Source organism: Protopterus annectens, chromosome 11.part0 (genome assembly GCF_019279795.1).
Source record: "Protopterus annectens isolate FY-2018-M chromosome 11.part0, PAN1.0, whole genome shotgun sequence".
Lineage (NCBI taxonomy): Eukaryota > Metazoa > Chordata > Ceratodontiformes > Protopteridae > Protopterus > Protopterus annectens.
Window position 1 is genome coordinate 605,528,619 of NC_056745.1, and position 23,615 is coordinate 605,552,233.

Below are 23,615 nucleotides of genomic sequence, written 5' to 3' on the forward strand. Positions count from 1 at the left end.
GATCTGGGGAGGTATCACTCTATCACATGGTGTATGTGTATATATTGTGTGTGTGTGTGTGTGTGTGTGTGTGTGTGTGTGTGTGTGTGTGTGTGTGTGTGTGTGTGTGTGTGCGTGTGAGTAACAGTGCATACATGTGTGAATAAAATGCTAACAATAGGTTATCATGTTAAGTACAACATATACTATACTTCAGGATATACGGCATAATAAAATCAATATGGACTATTTAGAGTAAGACAGCAGTGATTTCACTTGTATGATGTGAGGGACTACCATGATGGTGTTAGAAGCTTTAGGCTAAATATATATATCCAAAATATGAATGAATATAGAAAGATTAGGCATACAGACCAGTACTTCACATGGTGAAGGAGAACAGAAACTTCACATATATCTAAATATCTAATTAGTGATCATTCTATTTTTTCAATGTCTATGTCTGTTATTTAATCTTATAACTACTATTTATGGTATTTTAGTCTTATGATGTTATACATATTCTACAGAGACAATACTGTTTTGACAATGTGAGGTATTGCCAGCTATGCCAGCAGAAGTAAGACAGTGGATATGTAACATATGCCAGCACAGCTAGCTGGAATTTAGTAAAGAATTATATGTTATTTGAATATCAAACTGATTTGTACAGATGCTTGTGGTGAAAATGTATCAACAGTGTGTCCTGCTGTACAGAGGAAGAAATGTACATGTATTACTGTAACTGCTGAAATGTATATATTGTAACAGAAGATACTGGAAGAGAAGAGGTTAATCTCAAGCCACCTGACTTTGAAAAATAGTAAGAGGTTGAATTACTTAATTTAGGACATAAGATTGTATCTTACAGTTCTCAATGTAGTCAGAGACAAAAAGTCTGTACTAGGAAGCTTCCTGCATTGTCATTGGGGTGAAATCATTACTACTCTGGAAGGGTGGCGGCTTGAAACTGTTTTATGGCTTCCAGAAGCTGCAACAGATCTTAGCTAGGTTCTCTCTGTATGTATTATTGACACACATGTGATAAATCCTGACAGCTTCTAGCCTAGGGGGGTTGCATGGGAAACAAAAGTCAGATGACCAGATGTATGTGATGTTATTCTGTAATCCATCACTAAAATAACTTAATACTAGCTGAGACTGAAGTCTCAGAGCACTCTGTTTTTGTAACCTGACAAAGAAGAATCTCTCACCTACTTCATCTAGCCTTGCTCTAGTAACTAACCAGGCAATAATAATTCTTTAGATCAATCAAGAAAATATAGTGTGATTAGTTAACCATTGTTTTCCTGTAATTGTGTGAATCTGTCTACCTGTGTTATTTTTAGTCATTCCTGTGACTGAAATGCTGGTGTTTATTGTAAATAGATATTTAATATTTTTGTGCTCTTTTAGTATTTATTATTAAATATATTTAAACTTCTCATTGTGGCTGGTCCTTTCGAGGATATTTTAACCTGTGAAAGTACTTATATCCATTGGTGACACTGTGGCCACTCCTGAAAGCCTGGCTGTTTGGTCAACATTACCATTTGTACTAATATTATTTTCACTCAGTATAATTGGATACCCTTGCAAGAGCCTTGGAGTAGCTGGCTTTGGTGGCAGTGTATCTACCTTATAGTCTGGACTGAAGGGGCATAGCTAGTAAATCTGTGCCAGCCTTTCCAAGGTAGGTATGTGTGTGTGTGTGTGTGAGAGAGAGAGCTACTTGGAGCAGGGACAGGAAGCACTGGTTTCACATAGAGGGTGCTGGAAGAGTTTGCTTAGACACTCGGCTGAGGACTCAACCCTTCAATTGTGCCAGTGGGGAGTCTTATTGCAAAGGGAGACACCCAGATCCTGGATTGAGTGTGTTTTCCGTGCGCTCTTAAGGGAAATTGTGCTTGATGCAGAGAGCTGTATCTGGAAATACTGGGTGTGATCATTTTTGTTCCAAGTGAACTTCCCTGTCCAGTGTCAGAAGTGAGGATTCAGTCTCCTTGATTACTGGCCCAGAGAGGGGATGTCACAACTGTAATGAACTATTAGAAGAAATGCAGAATAACTGACCAGCCACTAATTTAATCTAATGTTCAGTTTTAATACAGCTTAAGTGAAAGCCCTTATAGTATGATGTAAATCTATGTTAAATAATATTATACAGTAACAGGTGAATAAAAAAGCAACACTCTTTGTTCAGTTCATAAATTTTATTTACTTTCACAATACATGTGGAATCTGAGGTATCAATGGAAAATGTGTTGTGAAAATACCTGTGATTATAACCCATAAATACAATTCTATTGTGAAACTGAAGTATACACTTAAACATAAATTACAAAAATACAAAACAGACTACTGTCAACCCATAACACAGTGCACATACACACAAAACATACATATAAACATACAAACATGCTACATACAAATGTATAAACACACCAGGAACTACATCTAAACTAAAATAAAATGCATTAATAATGTTACCCATTAGACGAGAAGAAGAAAACACAGAAAGGACCAACTGTTACATTGTTTATTTATGCCATAATATAACTGTGTGCCTTTATATATACTACAGCAATACAATATAAATTTATTGTCAGGACTATGAGGTTAACATATAGACATTTGGACCTCTACACAACAGTTTCATTGATGAATTTGAATGCAGCTTGCTTTAGTACAGATGACACATGTTTGTAGCTCATGCACACATTCAATTTACAGCTGATTCATAGAGACAGTAAAGTCAAATCACTTATTGAAAAGTTCATCAGATTTCATACTGTGTGCTCATTAGATATTATATTTTCAGTTAAGCTACTGACCATTTCAAGGCATGATACACTCAACAGGGCTTATCTTAACAAAGGCTTACTGAAGTATTCTTTATGAATATTCTGGATAAAGTCTGTTGTCCTTTTTTTTCAGTCCCTAACAAATCCTTTGTAAATACTACCCAACTGTGCATTAAGTAATAGCAGCACCGGTATTATACTTATTTAGGTACTAAAAGTTTTTTTTCTGAATAAATAAGTCTGTTGGCAATGGTAATGAAATTCAAACATGAACATCTCTAAATATCAGAAATGTATATTTGAATGTTATATTATCTTACACAACTTTGACATGCAGCGCATGCTATAAGACTAGGGTATATACATTGTATCATAAAATTTAATTTATAATTTCTGACAAGAAAAATATATGTATACTCTGTATGAAAATCTGGAGGTCATTTAACAGTTTCAGCATGTTCTAAGATATCTACTTACATATTCTTACTCTTAAATGTTACACTTCTCTGGAATATCTAACCCTCTCTCTCTCTCTCTCTCTCTCTCTCTCTCACTTACTCTCTCTCTGTTGTGTGCACACTCTCTCTCTCTCTCTCTTTCTCACATATGCTTTCTCTCCCTCTGTCACTGTTAGCCAATTGGCTTGAATAAATGCATCTAGAATGGGATGCATGCTGAAAGTGTCTAGAGAGTAGTTAATTTCTTTCATCGTGTTTCAGCAAGAAAAGGCTTTCTATGTCCCCATGGAGACTTGCGTACAATATTCTTTATGGAGAATGCTGGTTTATCAAATCATGAAGTTAGATGCAGCTCAGACATGTAAATAACCATGTCAGTTACTCTGTAGTAAACAGAGACTTGAGATTAGGGAAATATTTTTTCTCTTTAGAACACTAAAATTACAGTCCATGTATTCATTCAAGCAACTCATTAACATGTGAGTAACATGTTCATAAGGCTACAGCTTGTCTTCATGGTTTCATGTATTACAGAAATGCTGCACAAACCACCTATCATGGAAATATATAGTCAGGCTTAGTGTTGGTACTTATTACCCTATGAAAATGCTAGTTTTCGAGTTTGGTTTCACAAAGAGATAAGACTACTAATGAAATGTTTGCTTTACTTAAGATGACAGGCAGAAAAATTAAACTGATAACATAAATATTTGTTATTCAAACCGAATAAAAATACACTAGCTATAAACTAAAATTTATCAAAAACAGTGATCGATCTGTATTTTTCTTGACAGACAGTACTATACATTTAATATGTTTGCATATATCTCTTGTTCAGTTGTTTATATACAAGATCACATACAGACACTATATATAGCAGACATCTGTTTTGAATAACAAATGCCTATGAATTTGCATATTCCTACATTTATTAAGACAAGTAGAAAGACAATAAGAGAAAAATAAATGGAAAATAATGAATGGATATAAAAATGAAAAATAAAACAATTCCAAATGATAAAATTAATTTTAGACAACCTTGTACAACTTGTAAAGGCTGGTAAATCTAGGAGTCATCATCCTTTCATCCTCTGTAAAATGTGTGAAAGCAATTCTGAGAGCTCTGCCTGATGGAGGACTGAACAACCTTGGAGACACAGCCATGTTGTACACCACAGCTCTTGCTCGCTGAAAGCAGTAAGAAGCCTGGATGAAATCCTTTAACTTTCATTTCATGGTTTTGTGCCTTTCTCAAGCATTAAGTAAGAGAGATGGCTTCTGCTTGCGTGTAACCAGTAAAGACAACCTCTTTGCAATTATCTGCATGTAAACAACCGGAAATATTCAGAAATCTTATACAACATACTTGAAAATGAGAGCATAACTAAAAGACAATACTGACATGCAGAACAGAAGGTTAATGCTTGGTGCAGCAAAAAAGGTGCATTGCAAGAACACATATCCAGAGACATTTGCATCCCAGAAAACTGCAACAGTGCTCTCAGAAGATGAGACGAGACAGGATGATCCATGCAAGTGATCTGACCCCAAGTCAAACTGTGTGCAACTGCCAACATGATACGATGTGATGCATCTTCACAATTGGTCAAACCAGTCTCAAAGTAAAGGTGGTCAAATAAAAAAATGATTAGATATTGGAAGCACATTGTTAAATATTGAGTTTCCCTGAAATAATATTTGAATGTTGAAATTACTGGCCAATAAGACCCACAAAATGTCATTTTATTGCCAGAGTAAAGAAGGGCAGTTAGTAGACATTAATTCAAAGTATTTCTTTAGTTAACATTAGAAGCCAAGATAGGACTATTCTAGTAGTCATCTAGCACTATATTATACTAATATTACTAATATCATGCTCTGTTAATAGTTAGGAGTACATAAATTCTACATTTTTTTTAATTCCTGAAATGCTTTATTTAACATACAAATACATCTACTAGGCCCATTGATGCAGTCAAATTTATAAGATAGATGGAATGGGAGATCGTGAACGTCTCAGTGGACAAGGTGAGTTGTAGGGTGAAGTTACTGGAGACAGTCTTAGAGCATTGCCAGCCAAGCCAGCTATGTTGTTTAAGCTTCTTGATTTTTCATATCCTTTTGCAAAAAAAAAAAAAAAAAATGCACAGACATCAGTTGGAGTCAGCCATAAAGTTGACATAGACATTGACATACAATGAAAGACAAATCCAAACATGCATTATGGAAACAAAAAAGTCAGTCAAAAAAACATCAGAGCAAAAATAACATATAGACTTTAAAACTCAGTAGTGAAATAACTATGTTTTTTCCTAAAAAACGACTTATACATTATTTGCAATCATTAATTGGGCAATAAAAATCTTGAGAGCTGTAATGACTGCGGTTATCAGCTTCAATGGATATATGTCATAAGCTAGTTTAAAAATGTTGGGTCTGCATAAAACTGCTGGATCTGCACTTACTGTCTCAAAATAAAAAAGAGCTAACATAGCATTTTAATTCACTGATTAAGCTGTATAAAGTGGCAACATTCATATGTACAGAATTTTGATTTTTCCTACCCATATCTACTCTGACATCTTGCTTACAAGACATCAATTCCTATCATATGTAGAATATTTTCTCATGCAAACACAAAACATTTAAGTTTTTATTTTAAAATGTACTGAAGTTCAATAATTTGCAATTTGATCCAAATTTGTAAAATGAGTTATGTTTGCAGGTTTTTGCCCAACCAAAAAATAAAGCCTAAGCACTATTCAAATTTAACAGTATCACAGTAAAACAAGAGCTGCAGTCTCAAGACAAATACTGTAAATGTATGACGTTATACAGATAAAAGAAGCACAGAAATTAAGCATCCAAAGCAATAGTTGTATTTTCACTTTAAAGAATCATTCTGGCTTTAGTTTTTCAAGTCTTAATGGTCGGTACTAATAACTGATCTGAATGCGACAGACAGCGAAAGAGAAATTTTAGAGACTTAGTAAACCTTATATAAGTAAACATTCCAAAAGGCAGTATGTGTTTCATTAAGCAAAAATAAAAACTAGTTTGCCTGTAAACTTAAGTCTAATGAAGTCTGTGCTACTGAATGTTCTTATAATTCAGCTGTTTTCTTACCATTATGCTAAGAAACTGTATTTATGTTTAAAATCACATTAAATCATATATGTTCACTGATAATGCAGATTTCTAACAGCACACTATTACTTCACAACAACTGTATGGTAGCAATTTTAAAATGACATTTTTCCTGAATATACAGATGTAAATTCATCCATATGGTTCATTAAATAGTCATATCAGAACATTTTAATTTTGTTTACTGGTTTTGTTTATGATCAGAAAAAAAATGTACTGATAAAAATGCACTAGATTAAATACAAACATCTGATTAGATAGTGTCTGTCCAGATACTGTGTGACATGGTCCTGAGAGTACACAGATTCATTTGATTGCAGACTGACTTTGGAGAAGAATATAATGTGTTATGCAAACAGCAATCATGTTTCAGTGGTACTGCAATGCTTGTTATGCAAAGGCTGTCTAGCATCATAAACCAAGTCTCACTTTCTAAAATTCATCAGATTATTAATTTCTGAAAACTACATATCATCTGAGCTATACAGTGAATTCTTCTTAATATCAGTGACAAACGTTTTTTGTAAGCTACAAAACAGTAATTTATTTCTGCTAAACAGAACTGCACAGCTATCATCTATTTAAGACTTGGTATTCCCTCATATCTGCCCAACCCCCTCTGTAATGAATTTTTGCTTTTGTGCCTGTCTGTTTGAATTTAACTTTTGCCCATTCTAGTGGACAACTTGAAGCTAATATTAGATTTTGTATGTAGCCAGGAATTAGCTTTTAGATGAAACACACTGTATGTTATACATGTGAGCAATCAGAATGTCATTTACCTAATATTACTGAGTGCAATACATACAACTGGCCTTCTTATAAGAGCAGCGGTCAGTTGCGCCTACTGTATTACTAACACATGAATTCGAATTTGCACATATTCTGGACACATTCTTCAGTTTGTTTTATTTTATAACACTTGAAAAAAAGAATCAGTCAAAACACTACTGCTCAACAAAGTACAAAGAAGAACCACAACAATCTATTTTTCAGTGGACACTCTTTAACCGAAAATCTTTTACAGCAAATAATAAATATGCCCAATGTTTCCTCAGTTTTATCAATGCCAGCTCTCCAAATCAAATAGTCCAAATTCCTATCAGAGGTGACAATACACCTGACTTTGACTTAAAAATCTGTCATCTGACACACCACTACTAATGTCTAAGATTTCATCTTCTTACTCAAAACTAATACAATCTTGCCCAATAACTCTACTATATTCAGAGATTACTCCTAAACCAACGTAATATCCTTGTCTGAAGGCCTGACTAGTTTCAAAACAATCCTCGATGATCCATTTATTAAAGTTGATACATATGCCTCTGACCTGTATGCCTAAGTATACCAATGTACAGAGAGCTCTACCTACATTCAACTTAAGCACTTAGGTTAACCAGAAAAACTCAAGCATGCCATTTGAAGACTAAGGCAGGATATGAAATGAAAGTAGTCACTTACTGCAAAGATAATCATAAGGCCTTTTAAATTATATGTTAATAAAATTATATGTAAAATAATGTAAATAATGTATTTGCAAAATTATATGTATTATGTATTATATGTAAAATTGATATGTTATAAATTACATTAACAGTATTACAAGTGATGCATATCACTGCACTGAACTTCAGTCAAAGAGCACTACCTGTTCTGATCTTGAAGACTCTGTTAATGGTCTGGTTGGCAAATTCAGTCCCAGTTTCATACTCCAACTCAACTTTATAGCCCCCTCCTTTATATCAGTAAACTCCCTTCCCAAATTTATTATAGCTCAGATACTTCAAGATCTATACAAAACCAATAGCTCCAAGGGCTCAGACCATGTACAAGACCGACTTCTAGTTAGTACAAAGTACAGTATTACTATACCATTCTTAAACCATTCAGCCTTAATCTTCATGACATATGCATTTGATCTTAGAAGAACAGCTATCATGGTGCCACACCAAAGGGTGGATCCAGCATGACTCTTGCAACTATCATCACATTAGACTCACCAGCATCATCTTTAAAATTATGGAGCTTAAAAATTATTATTTTCATAAACAATGTACTTGCTGATCTATAGTGCTTTGATGCAATTCAATTCAGCTTCATGAAAGGTAGATCATGTCTCCTTAACCTGAACAATTTATTTTAAAATGTAACAGATGCCACTGATAAAGGCCAGTCTGCACATATTGTCTAACAGGACCATAATAAAGGCCTTCTGTATGAGTCCCCATGCTGGCATAATTGACAAATTCATTAGTCCAAACATAAGTTCCTACATCACCTGTTCTATTGCAAATGGGCTCTCCAATCAAATGTATACAACAACAATTTGTGGTACATTCTTATCTAAAAGGCACATCACTTGTAACATCCCTTATGATCTGTTCTGTGTCACCATACCTTTGGCACCTATTTCTTTGATATGAAAACAGATGTCAAACGGCTATGACTAACCAAATTAGTTAATGAATGAAATTTGAATGATATCACTGGCTCTCTTATTGACACTCTTATATTCCATGAGGGGTTTGTCTGAACTACGCTTAGTGTATCAACCATAGCCTTAAGTTTGCAGCTGAAAATCATAGTGTAATTGTCTTTAGGAAACAATCTATTCTACTCATTTTTGCATAAATGGAACCCAGCTTAAGATCAACACACTCTTTAGAGATGTAGCTACCTTCATTAATAATTAATTGTACTTTGATCATCTCGCCTCAGTGATAGGAAATCCTTCCAACTTACCAAGTTAATTCATACAGGTGATATACCAAAGCTGTCATAATCCTTTTCTATTATTCCCTTATCAGAGCAGCCATAAAATACAGTATACCATTTGGAATATACATTTACAAACACCTTACCCAACTTTAAAGACTGCAAAATGTGGAACAAAAACTAATAAAAGACTAAGTTCCCTTATCAGGACAGACTACAAACCTCTCACTTTTGTCTATCTTGAAATTGCTCCTGTGTGATGATCTCTGCATCACTTTCTGAGCCTTGTAAATTGTGCACTATTAGATCTGCACCATCTCAGAAGTGTTGGTAATACAAAAAAAAAATGTTCACTCAAAGACCTTAATCTCCATTGCAACATAAACAAGATCTCTTGCAGAGATACGGTCCTCCCCTTCTTTGGGACAAGCTCTGCTTGCATGGAAAAAAATGTAACAGATTGACCTACTTCATGTTCTGTCTTGGTGATTGAATAAGTATGCAAAAAATTATACCTGGATTAAGAAGCATGCCTATCAAAGAATGAGGTGCAAAATCCACACACTAAATATTCTGACTTGCACAACTAGGTTCGATATGGTTTCTAGACCTCCTACCTAGTAAGAACCTGAAAACCTATAAGTAAATTAATAAACATCAGTCTGTGTTAATAGACTACTGAAAACATGGCTGAAGATAAACAGTTGTTACTAATACCAAAACTACAACTAATATAATTTAGAATATCTTGAAAAACTGCCTTTAAAAGGAAATCAAACATCACCATTAACTTAAACCAATCCATCTCCAGTATCTCACTCAGTGCTTCTCTGTCTTTTTCCTTATATCATCTCACACTATTTCACACAAGTGAGTACATAGTTTGCTTGCTAAACTCTAAACACTTAATTTCCATAAAAGCTACACTCCATGCCAAGTATTTGATAAGATGGTCATCCTTTTTGTTGCTGAACCTGTTAAATATACCTTTAACTTTTCATTTAACTTTGGCATCATAACCTCAAGCTTCAGGCATATCTTTATTATTCATCTCCCTGTAAACTTTTCATTATTATCCCTTCAGCATTTATGTCTAATAACTAATTTAATAACTAATTGCTGTGCACTAACTCAACTCTTGGAAAAATTAATCCACACTCAGATCTTTAATTGTTTAGAAAAACATGGAGTTCTTTCTAATTTCTCACATAAATTTAGAAAGGCATCCAGTATCTAAGCTGTAATCTACACCATGATTGACTCCAGTTATGCTATTATTGAGAAATGTTTACTGACAAGAGCCCTATGTGTAGATAAAGAGAAGGTTAGTGGATCACCAGCTGCTACTAAAGCATTGGAAAAAATTTGCAGCAATATTGTTACTAAAGCCATAGTTAGAGGTCATTGAACCATTGGTGGGTAAGTGATTTAGATCAAAAATTTAACACTGAGGCTACTGTCACTACAATGTTTTATACTGCATGAGCCAACGGCATGCCTTTTGGGCATTTTTCCACTATAGTCCACTGTGGTGTAACTGTGGACTTGGTATATATTATTTAGGAGGGAGTAGGAGGCTTGCCCCTAGCAAAAAAAAAAAAAAGATTTTGGGGTGTTTTTACTGTTTTCAAATCACCAGTTTTGATATTCATTTTTAGAAAAACAGTGTTTGATCTAGCATGATTAGATCACTTGTAGGTAAACCGTTACTAAATTGAGATGTCTCACAATCTCACCATTCAAATTATGGTTGATAATAACTTTTTAGATACAGAAATCTTCAAAACAAAGGTACATCATGGCTTGGTGTTTGATCCCATTTTATTCCCTCTGTTTATTTTCTGTCTCACCTAAACCCTTCTTAAGTTGCAAATCATCATAGATGGAGATGACATCCTTCTTCTTAGGGTAGGGAAAAACTCTCACACTATACATAAAGGTCTTCAAAATGTTTTAATTAGTTGTGAAGTGATTACTAGTAAAAAGAAAGAAAAAAATGTTTAATCATTTTAAGAAAAAAAAACGCTATTACATTTTGAATCAATCAAAAAATGCTGACCCCATCAAAAAAACACTGATATGAACATTTACAAAGTTGAAGAGCAGAAGTACTTCTACATTTAGCTTGATTCTTCCTTTTCTTTTAAATGATACACTGAGTCATATGTTGATTAAATACCTGGACAGCTTAAGAGAAGCTAAAACTGAAGCCTGCTAACTTTTGAAATGAGGAATATCATAGGCATAAATCTAATTGCAAATCTTGAGTATATTTTCCTGAAAAAAATGTTGACTTTTCACACAATACTAAATTATTTCAAACTACAGTAAATAAAATATGCCACATTATTGCTTATTATTTAAATTCTTAAGGATCTAAGCATTTGTACAGATACAAATGCCAATACCATCAGAATATTAAAAAGCCGCAAGTCTACGAAAGCCAGACTATTGGAGTATATCTAAAACAAAAGATACAAATTGCATAACCAAAATAATTAATATTGAAGGAATGTAATAACAAATGAAGCTTTCTTCACCTGATTAAGAAAGACCCAAAAAAACAGAGACCATTTCAGTGATATTATGAAAGAGTACTCAGATTTGCTCACTCTAATCAGGGAATGTAACAGATTCCACAAGACCAGGGAAAAGTATGCAAAGATAAGTTTACTCAAAGTCTCTAAACAAATTAATGGAACTACCTGCAGACTCTCACCTGAGGACCTGAGCTGATTAGTTGTGGCATACAGTCTCACTAGCCCCTTCAGGACCCAGATTCTAAAGAACATAGTAGGAGGGTATCAGGCTATTAAAATCAAATGTGGCTACAGATGCCAGCTAGTGGAGGTTCCACAAGATCTGTGTAAGATGACTAGTTCCAGATGTGATGGCCATTTGTCATGCAGCATAATTCTGTATCCACTGCACAGGCGTCAGGTCACCATCAGTTAAGCCAAGGTAAACAGCATTCCAGTACTCCATTCAAGATACAACCAGAGTCTGACCTACTACTTCTAGGTCTGAAGGAATGACCTTAATCTGGGATAGATTACTAATGTGGAAATAGAATACTTTATACTAGCTGGTGCAGTGGTGCAGTGGTTAACATTGCCACCTCACAGCAAGAGGATCTCCAGTTCGATTCTCAGGTGGGGTGTCTTCTGAGCTGAGTCTGCATGTCCTCCCTGTGTTCACTTCAGTTTCCTCCCACTTTCCAAAGTCATGCATTTGGAGCATTTCTCCCTGGGCCTCCTCTGAAAATAGGCTCTGTCCTAGTTCAACTTTCCCGGTCAACAAATGTTAAATAAATAAATAAATAAATAAATGTCAGTCAGTTATGACAAGTTGCACTCAAATATTGTTTATACAATACAAATTTGAACTGGTTTCCTCTCATACATAATTGAGACGGTGAGAAGAGAAAGATGTGAAAGAAGGACCTCAGCATGAATTCACATGACCTCAGTCTTTGCTGGATTGAATTTTAATCAGTTTTGCACCACTCATTGCAAATTACCACCCAAGAAGTCATCTAAGTTAGCAAAACCATGCAGGGTCCAGAGGAAAGGGGAAGTAAAGCTGCATGTCATCAGCATGTGAGTGACAGCAGTTTCCTCTCTACATAATTTAATCCTGTAGCAGCAGCAGCATTTCAACTGGGCTAGAGAAGGGCCCTGAGGCACCCTCATAATCCAGGAGGAAGGAAACAGGAGACTTTAACCCTGACACCTTCCTCTGGGAACAACCTGAGAAAAAGTAATTGCTTACAGGAATAACTTTGTGAATTATTTACTTTCATGCCTAATCCCTAGACATATGCATTAATTACTGACAACTAACAGCCAGAGGTCTGAAACACAGTACAATTATGAGATGCAGGTATAAGTTTTATCTAGCAGACAAAAAGAAACACCAGCTGTACTACGGAAATGTAGTTTATTGAGTTTGTATTGAGGTAGTAAGCACTTTCAAGGATCCAACCCCTTCATCAGACAACACATCATTAAACCTTACAGAATTTAATAGTGGAATCAATTAAAAACAATTAACTTTTAAAAGAACAGTAACACAGTTCACTTAGACTGAGATCTCTATAAAATCAACAATGAAAAAAAACACATAAATCATTACGATGTTGTATGTATAAAAGAGATGCAAAATGCTGCATATAAGAAACAAATCAAAATATAAAAAGCTACCAACAATTAGAAATAATGTGGTCTCAAAATCCTTGAGGCTTACATATCTACTGAAATTAACCATAGTAAACACATTTAAAAATTTCATGTGTATGTGTACATACCATAAGAACATCCAAAAGCCTCTAATCTATGTAAATTACCATATACTATATCCTATTTAATATATATAAACTGTATATGTAAACATAGAATCATGGCTAATAACCCATTTAGTTTTTCAATGGCTTAGCTTTTAAAAAAAGGTTTCAAAGACACCTTGTTATTCAGACCAGGGGGTTTATCAGCACTGAATAACATTATCCATCACTGTTCCACAGCTTCAGTTTTATTCACCAAATCTCCCCCTCTTCTATTATCAGATAAAATTTGTAGGACAAGAAATTTAAATGTGTGGTTAGGGTCTTCTTTCATATTATGTATAGCAAAGGCACTACTCTCTTTACAGTTTCTAATGTCTCGATAATGTTCCAATATTCTATCTTTAAATTGTCTTGGTAAAGCCCATCTGTGGATGTATGAAGCTCCTGCCTGTATGAATGTGTGTGCAAGCTGTGCAAATTCTACAGGCAGATATATTGGTCCTATTAGACCCACACAAGGTACTAGGTACATCAAATCTAGAGCATAGATGACTTTTTAAAGTTCTATGTTTACGAAAAGTAAAGTTTGGCCTAGCATCAATCACATCCTTAAGTCCATCTACAGTGGAAAGAATGCCCCAATTCCTATTCATAACCTCACACACAGTGCTGATATTACTAGCAAGGGTCAAAGGCATCCTTAATTTGTTGTCAACAACTTTGCTGGGTAAGCCTACACTACTGGGTTCTACACTATTGATAGGGTCCAAAACAACTGTATCACTAAAATACGATTTACAGCGGTCACCTCTAGTATTTCAAGCTTCATTTATATGTCTATCTATCATCTGACTGTCATAACCTCTATCACAAAAGTCAGATTTAAGTTTCTAAAGTGCTACATGTAGCTCTGCATCATCATTATAAAGCCTCATTACTCTAAATACTTGCCCTTTTATTCCATTGCGTTTGGTATAGTTTGGGTGCATACTTGTATTCTGCAGGAAATTATATTTCCTAACCGGCTTCCTATAGAGACTAGCCTTAATGTTATTCAAGTGGTCTTTACTCCCTCTCACATGCAAAAAAAAATCAGTTACATCTGTGGAATAATTAAACGTAAATCTAAGGAAGTCAGTAGTCCCATTTAGATAACAAATGAATTCTTTCAACTCAATCTCCATGCCCTGCCACAGCAAAAAAATGTCATCCACAAACCTAGTATACCAAACAATCTGCTTGCTATATAATTCATTTGAAAGAACAAAAGAGCATTCCCAGTGTACAAAAAAAAAGGTTGGCATAGCTACTGGCACAGGCTGTGCCCATAGCCACACCAACCTTTTGAATATAGTAATCACTACCAAAGATAAAAATATTATTGGTGAAAATAATGTCCAATAAAATGCAGATCAAAATCGCATTTATTAGATGCAACTCCTGCTAAGTTCAGCACTTCTCTCACATTGTCTATGCCCCATTGATTTGGGATGACTGTAAACAATGATTCTATATCTAAAGTTACAAAAAAAAATCAGTATGTATAGAGGTTCATTTCAAACTGAGTGTGTGTAAAATCATTTTAATATCTTCAAGGACACTATCACAGCCATCAAGTACAGGATGTAAATTATTTTCAACATATATAGATAGAGGTTCCATGGCCCACCCTCTGCTAGACACTACTGGGTGCATTGGGGGGGGGGTACAAAGACATTTGTGTATCTTGGGTAAACCATAGACCATGGCAATACCCGGATGTTCAACCAAAAAATCTTCAAAGAGTGACTCATTAATCATACCAGTAATCAACAAATCAAAACTCAAAAAAGGATATTTTATCTATGATACCCTTGACCACTGTCAGTGTTACACATTGATATGTTCTAGTATCATTCAACAAAACATGCATTTGTTTGAGATATAAATCTTTATCAAGAACTACAATGCCCCCTCCCTTGTCTGCAGGTCGAATCTCCATCGAAGCTGAAGCTTTCAGATCATTTAAAGCAGTATATTCAACATTAGATAAATTGAAAAAATGTTTAGAACCATTGTCAGAGACCAAAGCTTCCCTTATCTGCCTATCACAAACTTCAATAAAAGTATCAATGGTAGTATTACTGGGGGGAACTTATACACTGAGCTTTATAAAGACACATTTATCTGACTGAAAAGATGAAGAGAACATAGCACGCAGAGTCAGATTCCTGCCAGAAAGTCTCAAATCCTGTAAAAAATCAGTAAGAACAGCTTTCTTCACTGGTATAAGTTCAAACCCTTGGTTAGTAATGACATCTGTTCCTTTGTCAGAACGTATGAGGAAATATTGAAAATCAAACCTGTTTGAACCTCTTCCCATTGCAGCTATGTCCTTCTGCACTCAATGGTCTCTGTGGTTTCTGGTTCTTCGAACAGCCTCTGATGGGGAGAGGATTCTCTAGTAAAAAACTGTTCATATTATTTGAGGTTTGAGCATTATCAGCACACCTTGTGCTACTTACGAGCAAACACTGATTCTTTTGCTCTTTGGGTTTAACAAGTAAGTATTCCCAGGCATTAGTCAACTTCACAGATGGTTTACTGATGGAATTATACTCTAAAGTTGTTTTATTTCTGCCCTGATTCTCAGCTATTGGTTCCATTGTTGTAACACACTTGTTTGTGCACTCACAAAATCGGAAGTAGAAGGCGCTTGACTCAATGAATCTGTTAGCTCTTGTCTCTCTAAGCCGATGGCTGTAATAGGTTCATCTGTAACTGTATACTGTCCATTATTCATAATTGGCCATTCTCTTGCCCAGGAAAACACATTCCCTGTCCAAAAATTGTTGTAATCCCTATTCAGTTTGATTGTTTTAGTGCTGAGCAATCTTTTCTCATACCCTTGTATGTTTTCATGTAGCGTCTCCATCTTAACACCAAGCAACTCTGGGGGATAATGATTGTATATCTCCTTCTGTAGAATGTTAATATCTCTGGCCAGTTCATCCTCATATGGTTGGAAAAATCAATAAGGAGATGTAAATATCTCGTACTGCACTCTAAGTTGATAATTTGCCATTGCCTAAGCAAGTCTGGGTAATGCTGACATATGTAGGCATCGTTAAGACTCTTAGACCTCTCAGTAAAAGGTTATGTTTAAGTGAAGCCTCAAAATGAAACCATTGCCATTGGAAGTGCTTAAACTTGTACAATTTATTTTCTAGATCCTTATATTTAATAAGGAAACTATCATACAGTTCGGAGTCATTACTTACAGCAGTGTCAGATGTTTGCAAACCCACATTCAACAGTGGGTTATTGGTGACAGTCAATAAGTCATTGAAGCATTCAAAAGAACATTTATTAAGATCTTTGCTGCCTTTCTTATTAGGGCTAACGCCAACTCCACTTGAAAAATTTCCATACTTCCATCAGCCATGTAAAGTTGGAGGTAAAATAAAGATATCATGTGATTAAACCTTACAGAATTTAATAGTGGAATCAAAAGCAATTAACTTTTAAAAGAACAGTAACACTACTCATCTTACTACCTGTCTGATGAAGGGGTTGGATCCCTAAAAGCGCTTACTACCTCAATACTACCTCAATAAACTACGTTGCTGTGGTACAGCTGGTGTTTCTTTTTGTCTGCTACATATTGAATTTGTACACCGGCTGTTTTATCAGTTGGAGAGAATTTTTATTTTGTGCATTTATCCGAACTGTATGATGGTTTCCTTATTAAATATAAGGATCTAGAAAATAAACTTAAGGATGTGACTGATGCTAGACCAAACTTTACTTTTCGTAATAATAGATCTTTAAAAAGTCATCTATGCTCTAGATTTGATGTACCTAGTACCTTGTGTAGGTCCGATAGGACTGGTACATCTGCCTGTAGAAGTTGCACAGCTTGCACACACATTCATACAGGCAGGAGCTTCATACATCCACAGATGGGCTTTAGTTTCAATGGTGCCCATTATGCTGACTGTAAAACATCTAACGTGGTTTATTTTGCATATTGTGTAATATGTTTTTCATTTTATGTTGGCAAAACCAATAAACGATTTAAAGATAGAATATTGGAACATTATCGAGACATTAGAAACTGTAAAGGGAGTAGTGCCCTTGCTATACATAATATGAAAGAAGGCCCTAACCATACATTTAAATTTCTTGTCCCAGAAAGGGCGAGATTTGGTGAATAACACTGAAGCTGCAGAACAGAGATGGATTATGTTATTCAGTACTGATAAACCCCCTGGTCTGAATAACAAGGTGTCTTTGAAACCTTTTTTAAAAGCTAAGCCATTGAAACACTAAATTGGTTATTAGCCATGATGCTATGTTTACTTATAAAGTGTATATATTTTAAACAGGGTATAGTATATGGTAATTTACTTAGATTAGAGGCTTTTGGATGTTCTTATGGTATGTACACATACACATGAAATTTTTAAATGTGTTTACTATGGCTGATTTCAGTAGATATATAAGGCTCAAGGATTTTGTGACCACATTATTTCTAATTGTTGGTAGCTTTTTATAGTTTGATTTGTTTCTTATATGCAGCATTTTGCATCTCTTTTACACATACAACATCGTAATGATTTATGTGTTTATTTTTCATAGTTGATTTTATAGAGATCTCAGTCTAAGTGAACTGTGTTACTGTTCTTTTAAAAGTTAATTGTTTTTAATTGATTCCACTATTAAATTCTGTAAGGTTTACTCACATGTTTTCTGATGAAGGGGTTGGATCCCTGAAAGCGCTTACTATCTCAATACTACCTCAATAAACTACATTGGCGTGGTACAGCTGGTGTTTCTTTTTGTCTGCTACATATTGAATTTGTACAGCGGCTGTTTTATCAGTTGGAGAGAATTTTGATTTTGTGTATAAGTTTTATCTGTCTGGATGCTGCAGCTGTGTGTTTATGAAGCACATATTGAGGGTAGGAATATAAAAACAAAGTGATAAGTGACAAAAATGCCAACATATCTCGTAATGAGCAAGATCCATTTATTATGTGTCATATGCAGTAATATAGAGAAAATGGACAAAATACTTTAACTTGTGAAAAATTGTCACACTTCTAATAACTTCCAGTATCAGCAAGTGCACTCCAAGGCTCTGTCCTTGGTCCTCTACTGTTTAACATTTTTATAAATGATCTACATATAGCAAGCAAACACCATCATTTTGCAATATTCCATCAATTAAACTCTAATCTGTTCTGTAAAAAAAAAGACGTATTACAGCAGCAGACCCAAGAATCATTCACACCTATTGAAACCTGGCTCAGCAACCACCAGCTAATACTTAAGCAAAACTAGACCAAACTAATTCTATTCACCTTCAAAAATCTAGCTAGCCAGAAATCAGTATTTCCATAACTTCTTCTGAAAACACAAAAATTGAGATAATATATCATACCAAGCTCCTTGGAATCACTATTGAAGAACAGCTAAAATTTTATTATCATATACAAGAAGTATTGTAAAAACATCATCAAAATCTTGTTACCTTCTGTAGGATAAAACATTACCTGACTGACCTTTCAGGGAAAAAATGGCCTCAGCTTTCCTTCTCACTCCACTTCTCTATTCTTATCCCATTCCAATCAACCTGCAAGCCACCCAGACTAATCTGCTACAGTAATGTTATAACAAAGTTGCAAAATTTGCAGCCAATATGAGCTAGATCCCACCACTGCCTCACTCTTAAGCAGCCCAACTGGTTAGAGCTACCTCACTCTTTCCCCCTCACATCTGACCATCACCCCCAATCTTCAAACTTGAACAATACCCCAGTCTGAATCCTCCAGAAGTATTCTTCATCCAGGTTACCTCAATCTACTGGCATGCTACTAACCATTACTAAATCCAATAATTCTGCTGCCAACCCCTTGCAATTCTATGCAGTCATATGTGGAAATATGTCCTTCTTCTTCCTCTAAAGCAAATACCCACATCCAAAACCTTTAGGTTACAACTCAAATACCACCCCGTAAACTCTTGGCTTTGTTCATGTTCAGGATTTGGCCAGTTTAACTTCACACCTGTTGATCTTTTACCATTTTTGTTTTTGCTATACAGTCTCAAGCCATTATTATATTTTTTCCTCTGAACGTTGTTTAGTATTATCATAAAACTAATGTATCCTGCTGAAATTTCAGGCAGACTGGATTTGGTAATATTTTGTAGATTTTTAACAAAAATATGACAACTGCATTTTACAAATTGTTTGTTTCTATGTTTCTTCTTTGGAGCTTTTCTCCCAGGTCCTTTGCTGAAATGCATACATAAATAAAATAAATACATTTCAAGTCTTCTTATTGAAAACCTATAGGGTCAGAAATGAAAGCATTCAATGGTGGGTGTTCGGAATGGACTGAAAAGAGGAGAAATCTCAGTCATAGCATTTACTACTAGTATTTCTTATTTTCATGACAAGTAGTAAAAGTACTGGTATTTTATCTGATACCTTACACTTCTACTAGTTTAAATGGACTAAATGAATAGTGAACGCTTTTCCATATAATGCCTGCAGGTACAATGTGTAGTTTAGTGTTTGCCAGACATTAAGCAGGTTTCTGGTAGCTTTGAAGATGAGCACATGTATGTGGTTGCTAAGGTCTAAAATGCTAAAGAAGAGTCAGATGCAGCTGTGGCTTTTGCCTTACATCCTATGCAATAGGATCTATTGCAACATGCAGTATCTGAAATGCATCCTCTAGCATTAGCAACTTATACTGTCTAACAAAAAATAAATAAATAAGTAACATGATTTTCAGATCTGACATATTTTCAGAGGTTCCCATAATAATAATACTAACCAGTTAATAATTTAGGCGTGTAAGAAATTAGGCAGGTTTACAAATTTAGGAGTGTAAGAAATGAGGCAGGTTTACAGTGAAGCAGAAATAACATGCTTGCATTAAACTTGTTACAGTTTTCCAGGAATTACTCAGGAACTTTACTTGTAATCAGGTAAATACAGACATAGTGGCAGTTCTCAGACAGAGTACAGCTGGTGCTGTTTGATGAGGGTGACATATGCAAGTCAGCAGACAAAACAGGAAAACAGACATCAAGTAGGGTGAGTATGGTAAGGCAGGCAAGGCAAAGCTGTGGTTAACAGAGAAGGTCTAAAGCACAGGACAAGTATCAGGCAGGAAAAGATAGATTTAGCAGTGACCATCAACATGCTAGAAAATATTGTATTGTTTTTTAACAAACTGCAGTACAATTCCTGAATCTCATTCTATGCAAGCTGTACAGCATACTTTAATTTTCACACAGTATATTTTATAGGAGCACACTAAAATGCAATATTAACAAGTATGGTGCAATAAAAGCACCTATAAGAAAATAAAATTACAGAAAGTAGCACTTGAAGTTATAATTAAAAAAATATTACTTCACAGAAGCAAAATATGAGAGTAAAGTAAACAAGAGTGGTGGTAGCTTTATGCTTTTTTCTGATCGTTGGCAAATGCAGAGTGCATTAGTGCTAATTTTTTTATTCTCTTCAGGGTAAAGTTGTTAAAAAACAAATGATCACCTACTGTCACAGTGCTGCACTTAGACAAACTGAGTATAGCACTAAACCACTCAAAGTAAAGCATCAGATAATGGTACAACACTGAATACGATATGCTGCAAAGCCTGCATGAACTATCAGAATTAAGGGTACTGGAAAAAGCAATTGCCTATTACAATGTTATGTTGTTATTTGTACAGCTGTATGAAGGCAGCATTAAAAGTCACAAACTACAGCACTTAAATGCCTTGTTAGAGTATTCACTCAACCTTGATTGCAGTTAGGCCAGGAAAGCATAGCACAACAGTATAAAAAGTGAACCCAGTATGAAGGGTACATGATTTTATACTGCCCTTTTATGATTCACATTACACAGCTGAACTTCATAATGTCTTACTCCACGGTTCCACGTAACAATGTAATTGCTGCAAAAATCAAATGTATCTGAAAGGCAAACTGCGGAAAATGGATATATTATCTTTATATTAATTATCTTATTTCAGTTGTTCTGCATTTGAATTAGGTAGTATAAAACCTATTAGTGCCACCATTGTCCAAGCCTTCGTCAGATAAGAGAACAGCAGCAACTAACAAGTACATACTGATCATACCACACTATATGTATGTGCAGCAGTAATTACAGCTGTATACTATGCACAATTGCTATACTAGATCAGCTCCAGTGCATTTAGCACATCAGGGAACAAGTGCCCTTCAGCACTTGTTGTTTCTGTAGCAGGTAATGGGTTTTACAGTGTCAGGTTGCTAGCCCGAAGCCCAACCCTCCTCAGAGGGTGCACCACACACTCGCATGCACACACTCACACGTAAGACCAATTCAGTACCCACTCCATCTACTGCATGTCTTTGGAATGTGGGAGAAAACCCACACAAACACGGAGAGGACATGCAGACTCCACACAGAAGGCAGCCCAACCAAGAACAGAACCATAGAACCTCTTGCTATGAGGCAACAGTGCTAACCACTACACCACTGCACCTTCTGCAAGATTACTATAATCAAAGAAAAAAGGCTAACATTAAAAATATAATGAAAATACATGGTGGCTTAGTAAGGGTGATTTTTTTATATAACATTTTTTTTCCTGAGGGGGACTGGTTATGAAAATGTGAATTTTACTTTAAACTGTAGGCAAGAAGAATATGCCTTACATTATGCAGACAAGTCATTAATTCATTAGAAACATACTGGGAGGAAATTAAAGTAAGTGCTCTATCCCGATCTAATCAAAGATGCCAGCCTCTCAGAGCAGAGAGAAATATTTGTGACATTGCAACTCTAGTGCAGAAAAAAAAAACACTGTGTGTGTAAAAGACGTTAACCTCACAGTGCAGAAAGAAATTTTTGTGTATAAAGAGAAGTTGGCCTCAGTGCAGAGGGAAAGTTTTGTTTATAAAGAGAATTTGGCATCTCAGTATCGAAGGAATATTCATAAACGAAAGAAAGTACTGCTTGCAAGAGACAGTGGAAGAGCTGCCTGGAACTTAAATGTGCCTTTGTGACACAGAAGAAATATCACCTGTTAGAGGCATTTACCTGCAGGAGTTGAAACCATAATACTTTCCTTCTTGGGTGAAAACTGTAAGAGTTTTGTATTTTTGTGTGCTCAAACAGTTTACTTTCATTTGGTTTCACCTGAGAACTATAAATGAAAAGGCATGGAAGTGGCTCCTGTGTGTGTTTGCCTCTTGATGGTATTGTTTTTATTAGATGGGCAAAAACTTAGTTATCAACCAGTTTACCATATTTTATTTCTGTTTCACAGACAACATGTACATTGCTTTTCAAAGTTATTTCCAAATGAAGAAAAGAAATGTGGTTTACTAAACAAGAAGAAAGAAATTTGTGCTTATGTGAGGTTTATCCAAAATAGAAAAATATTTTTTTGAAAATCAGGTACAGAACAAACTGGTGAAGAAGCAATCTGTGTCGGGTATCCTGGAGCAGCATAAGGTGACTGAGAGGTAATTAGCTAATTTGCAGCAATATTCAATGGATGTGCTAAAGGAAAGACTTGTAACTAAAGAAGACTTGCGTGGAATTGAGCGAATTACACCTCTACATGGAAAGCTGGAAAATGCCAATAAGTGAAATAATAGGTTTTAAACATAGAAAGAAAGGGCACACTAATATTGATTAACTAACAATGCTAATGAAAACATAACTGCCGGGCCTAAAAATGATGTTTTTCTCTAGAAGGTTAGCAATGAAAATATAACTGAAAAGGTGACTTGATTTGACACACTGACCTCATGTCTAAAATGAGAAACGGGGTTTATGCCAATGTCTGTCAAAGATGGGATTTTTATTCAAGCTGCTATTTATGAAAACATAAATGTTCTGCCTAGTAGAAAGAACAATGAAAATGTGAAGACAGTGCTGTGTTACATGCTGGTGAAACTATACTGAAGGATTTTTTTACTAGACTAGTAGTACTGGACTATCATCTCAATGCTAGAAATAAGATTAACAAAATATACAATATTGGTGGAAGGGAAAGAAAGGGAATGAAAGGAAAGGAAAGGAAAGTAAGGGAGTACTCATTTATGGAACCATGTTCACACTTATTTAGTATCCCTACAGCTGCAAACATAAAACATATGATAAGCAAAAGGTGTGAAGGGTGATAAGAAAGAGTACCGATAAAGCACATAAAAATTCAGACACA

The 23,615-nt window shown here is 35.2% G+C and overlaps 1 protein-coding gene across 3 annotated transcripts in view; it reads right to left on the bottom strand.

Moving 5' to 3' along the window:
• Nucleotides 1-2,177: 2,177 nt before the first annotated feature.
• The window catches only part of KCNC2 (potassium voltage-gated channel subfamily C member 2), a 1,362,034-nt gene continuing 1,340,596 nt past the window's right edge, over nt 2,178-23,615 (bottom strand). For 2 of the 3 annotated variants that reach the window (XM_044088072.1, XM_044088071.1), the window contains one exon: nt 2,178-4,561. In XM_044088072.1, coding sequence (XP_043944007.1) covers nt 4,500-4,561 — 62 coding nt within the window. In that variant the 3' untranslated portion in view covers nt 2,178-4,499. Of the gene's footprint in view, nt 5,360-23,615 lie in introns of all 3 variants that reach the window. The other variant, XM_044088070.1, reaches the window with a different exon arrangement.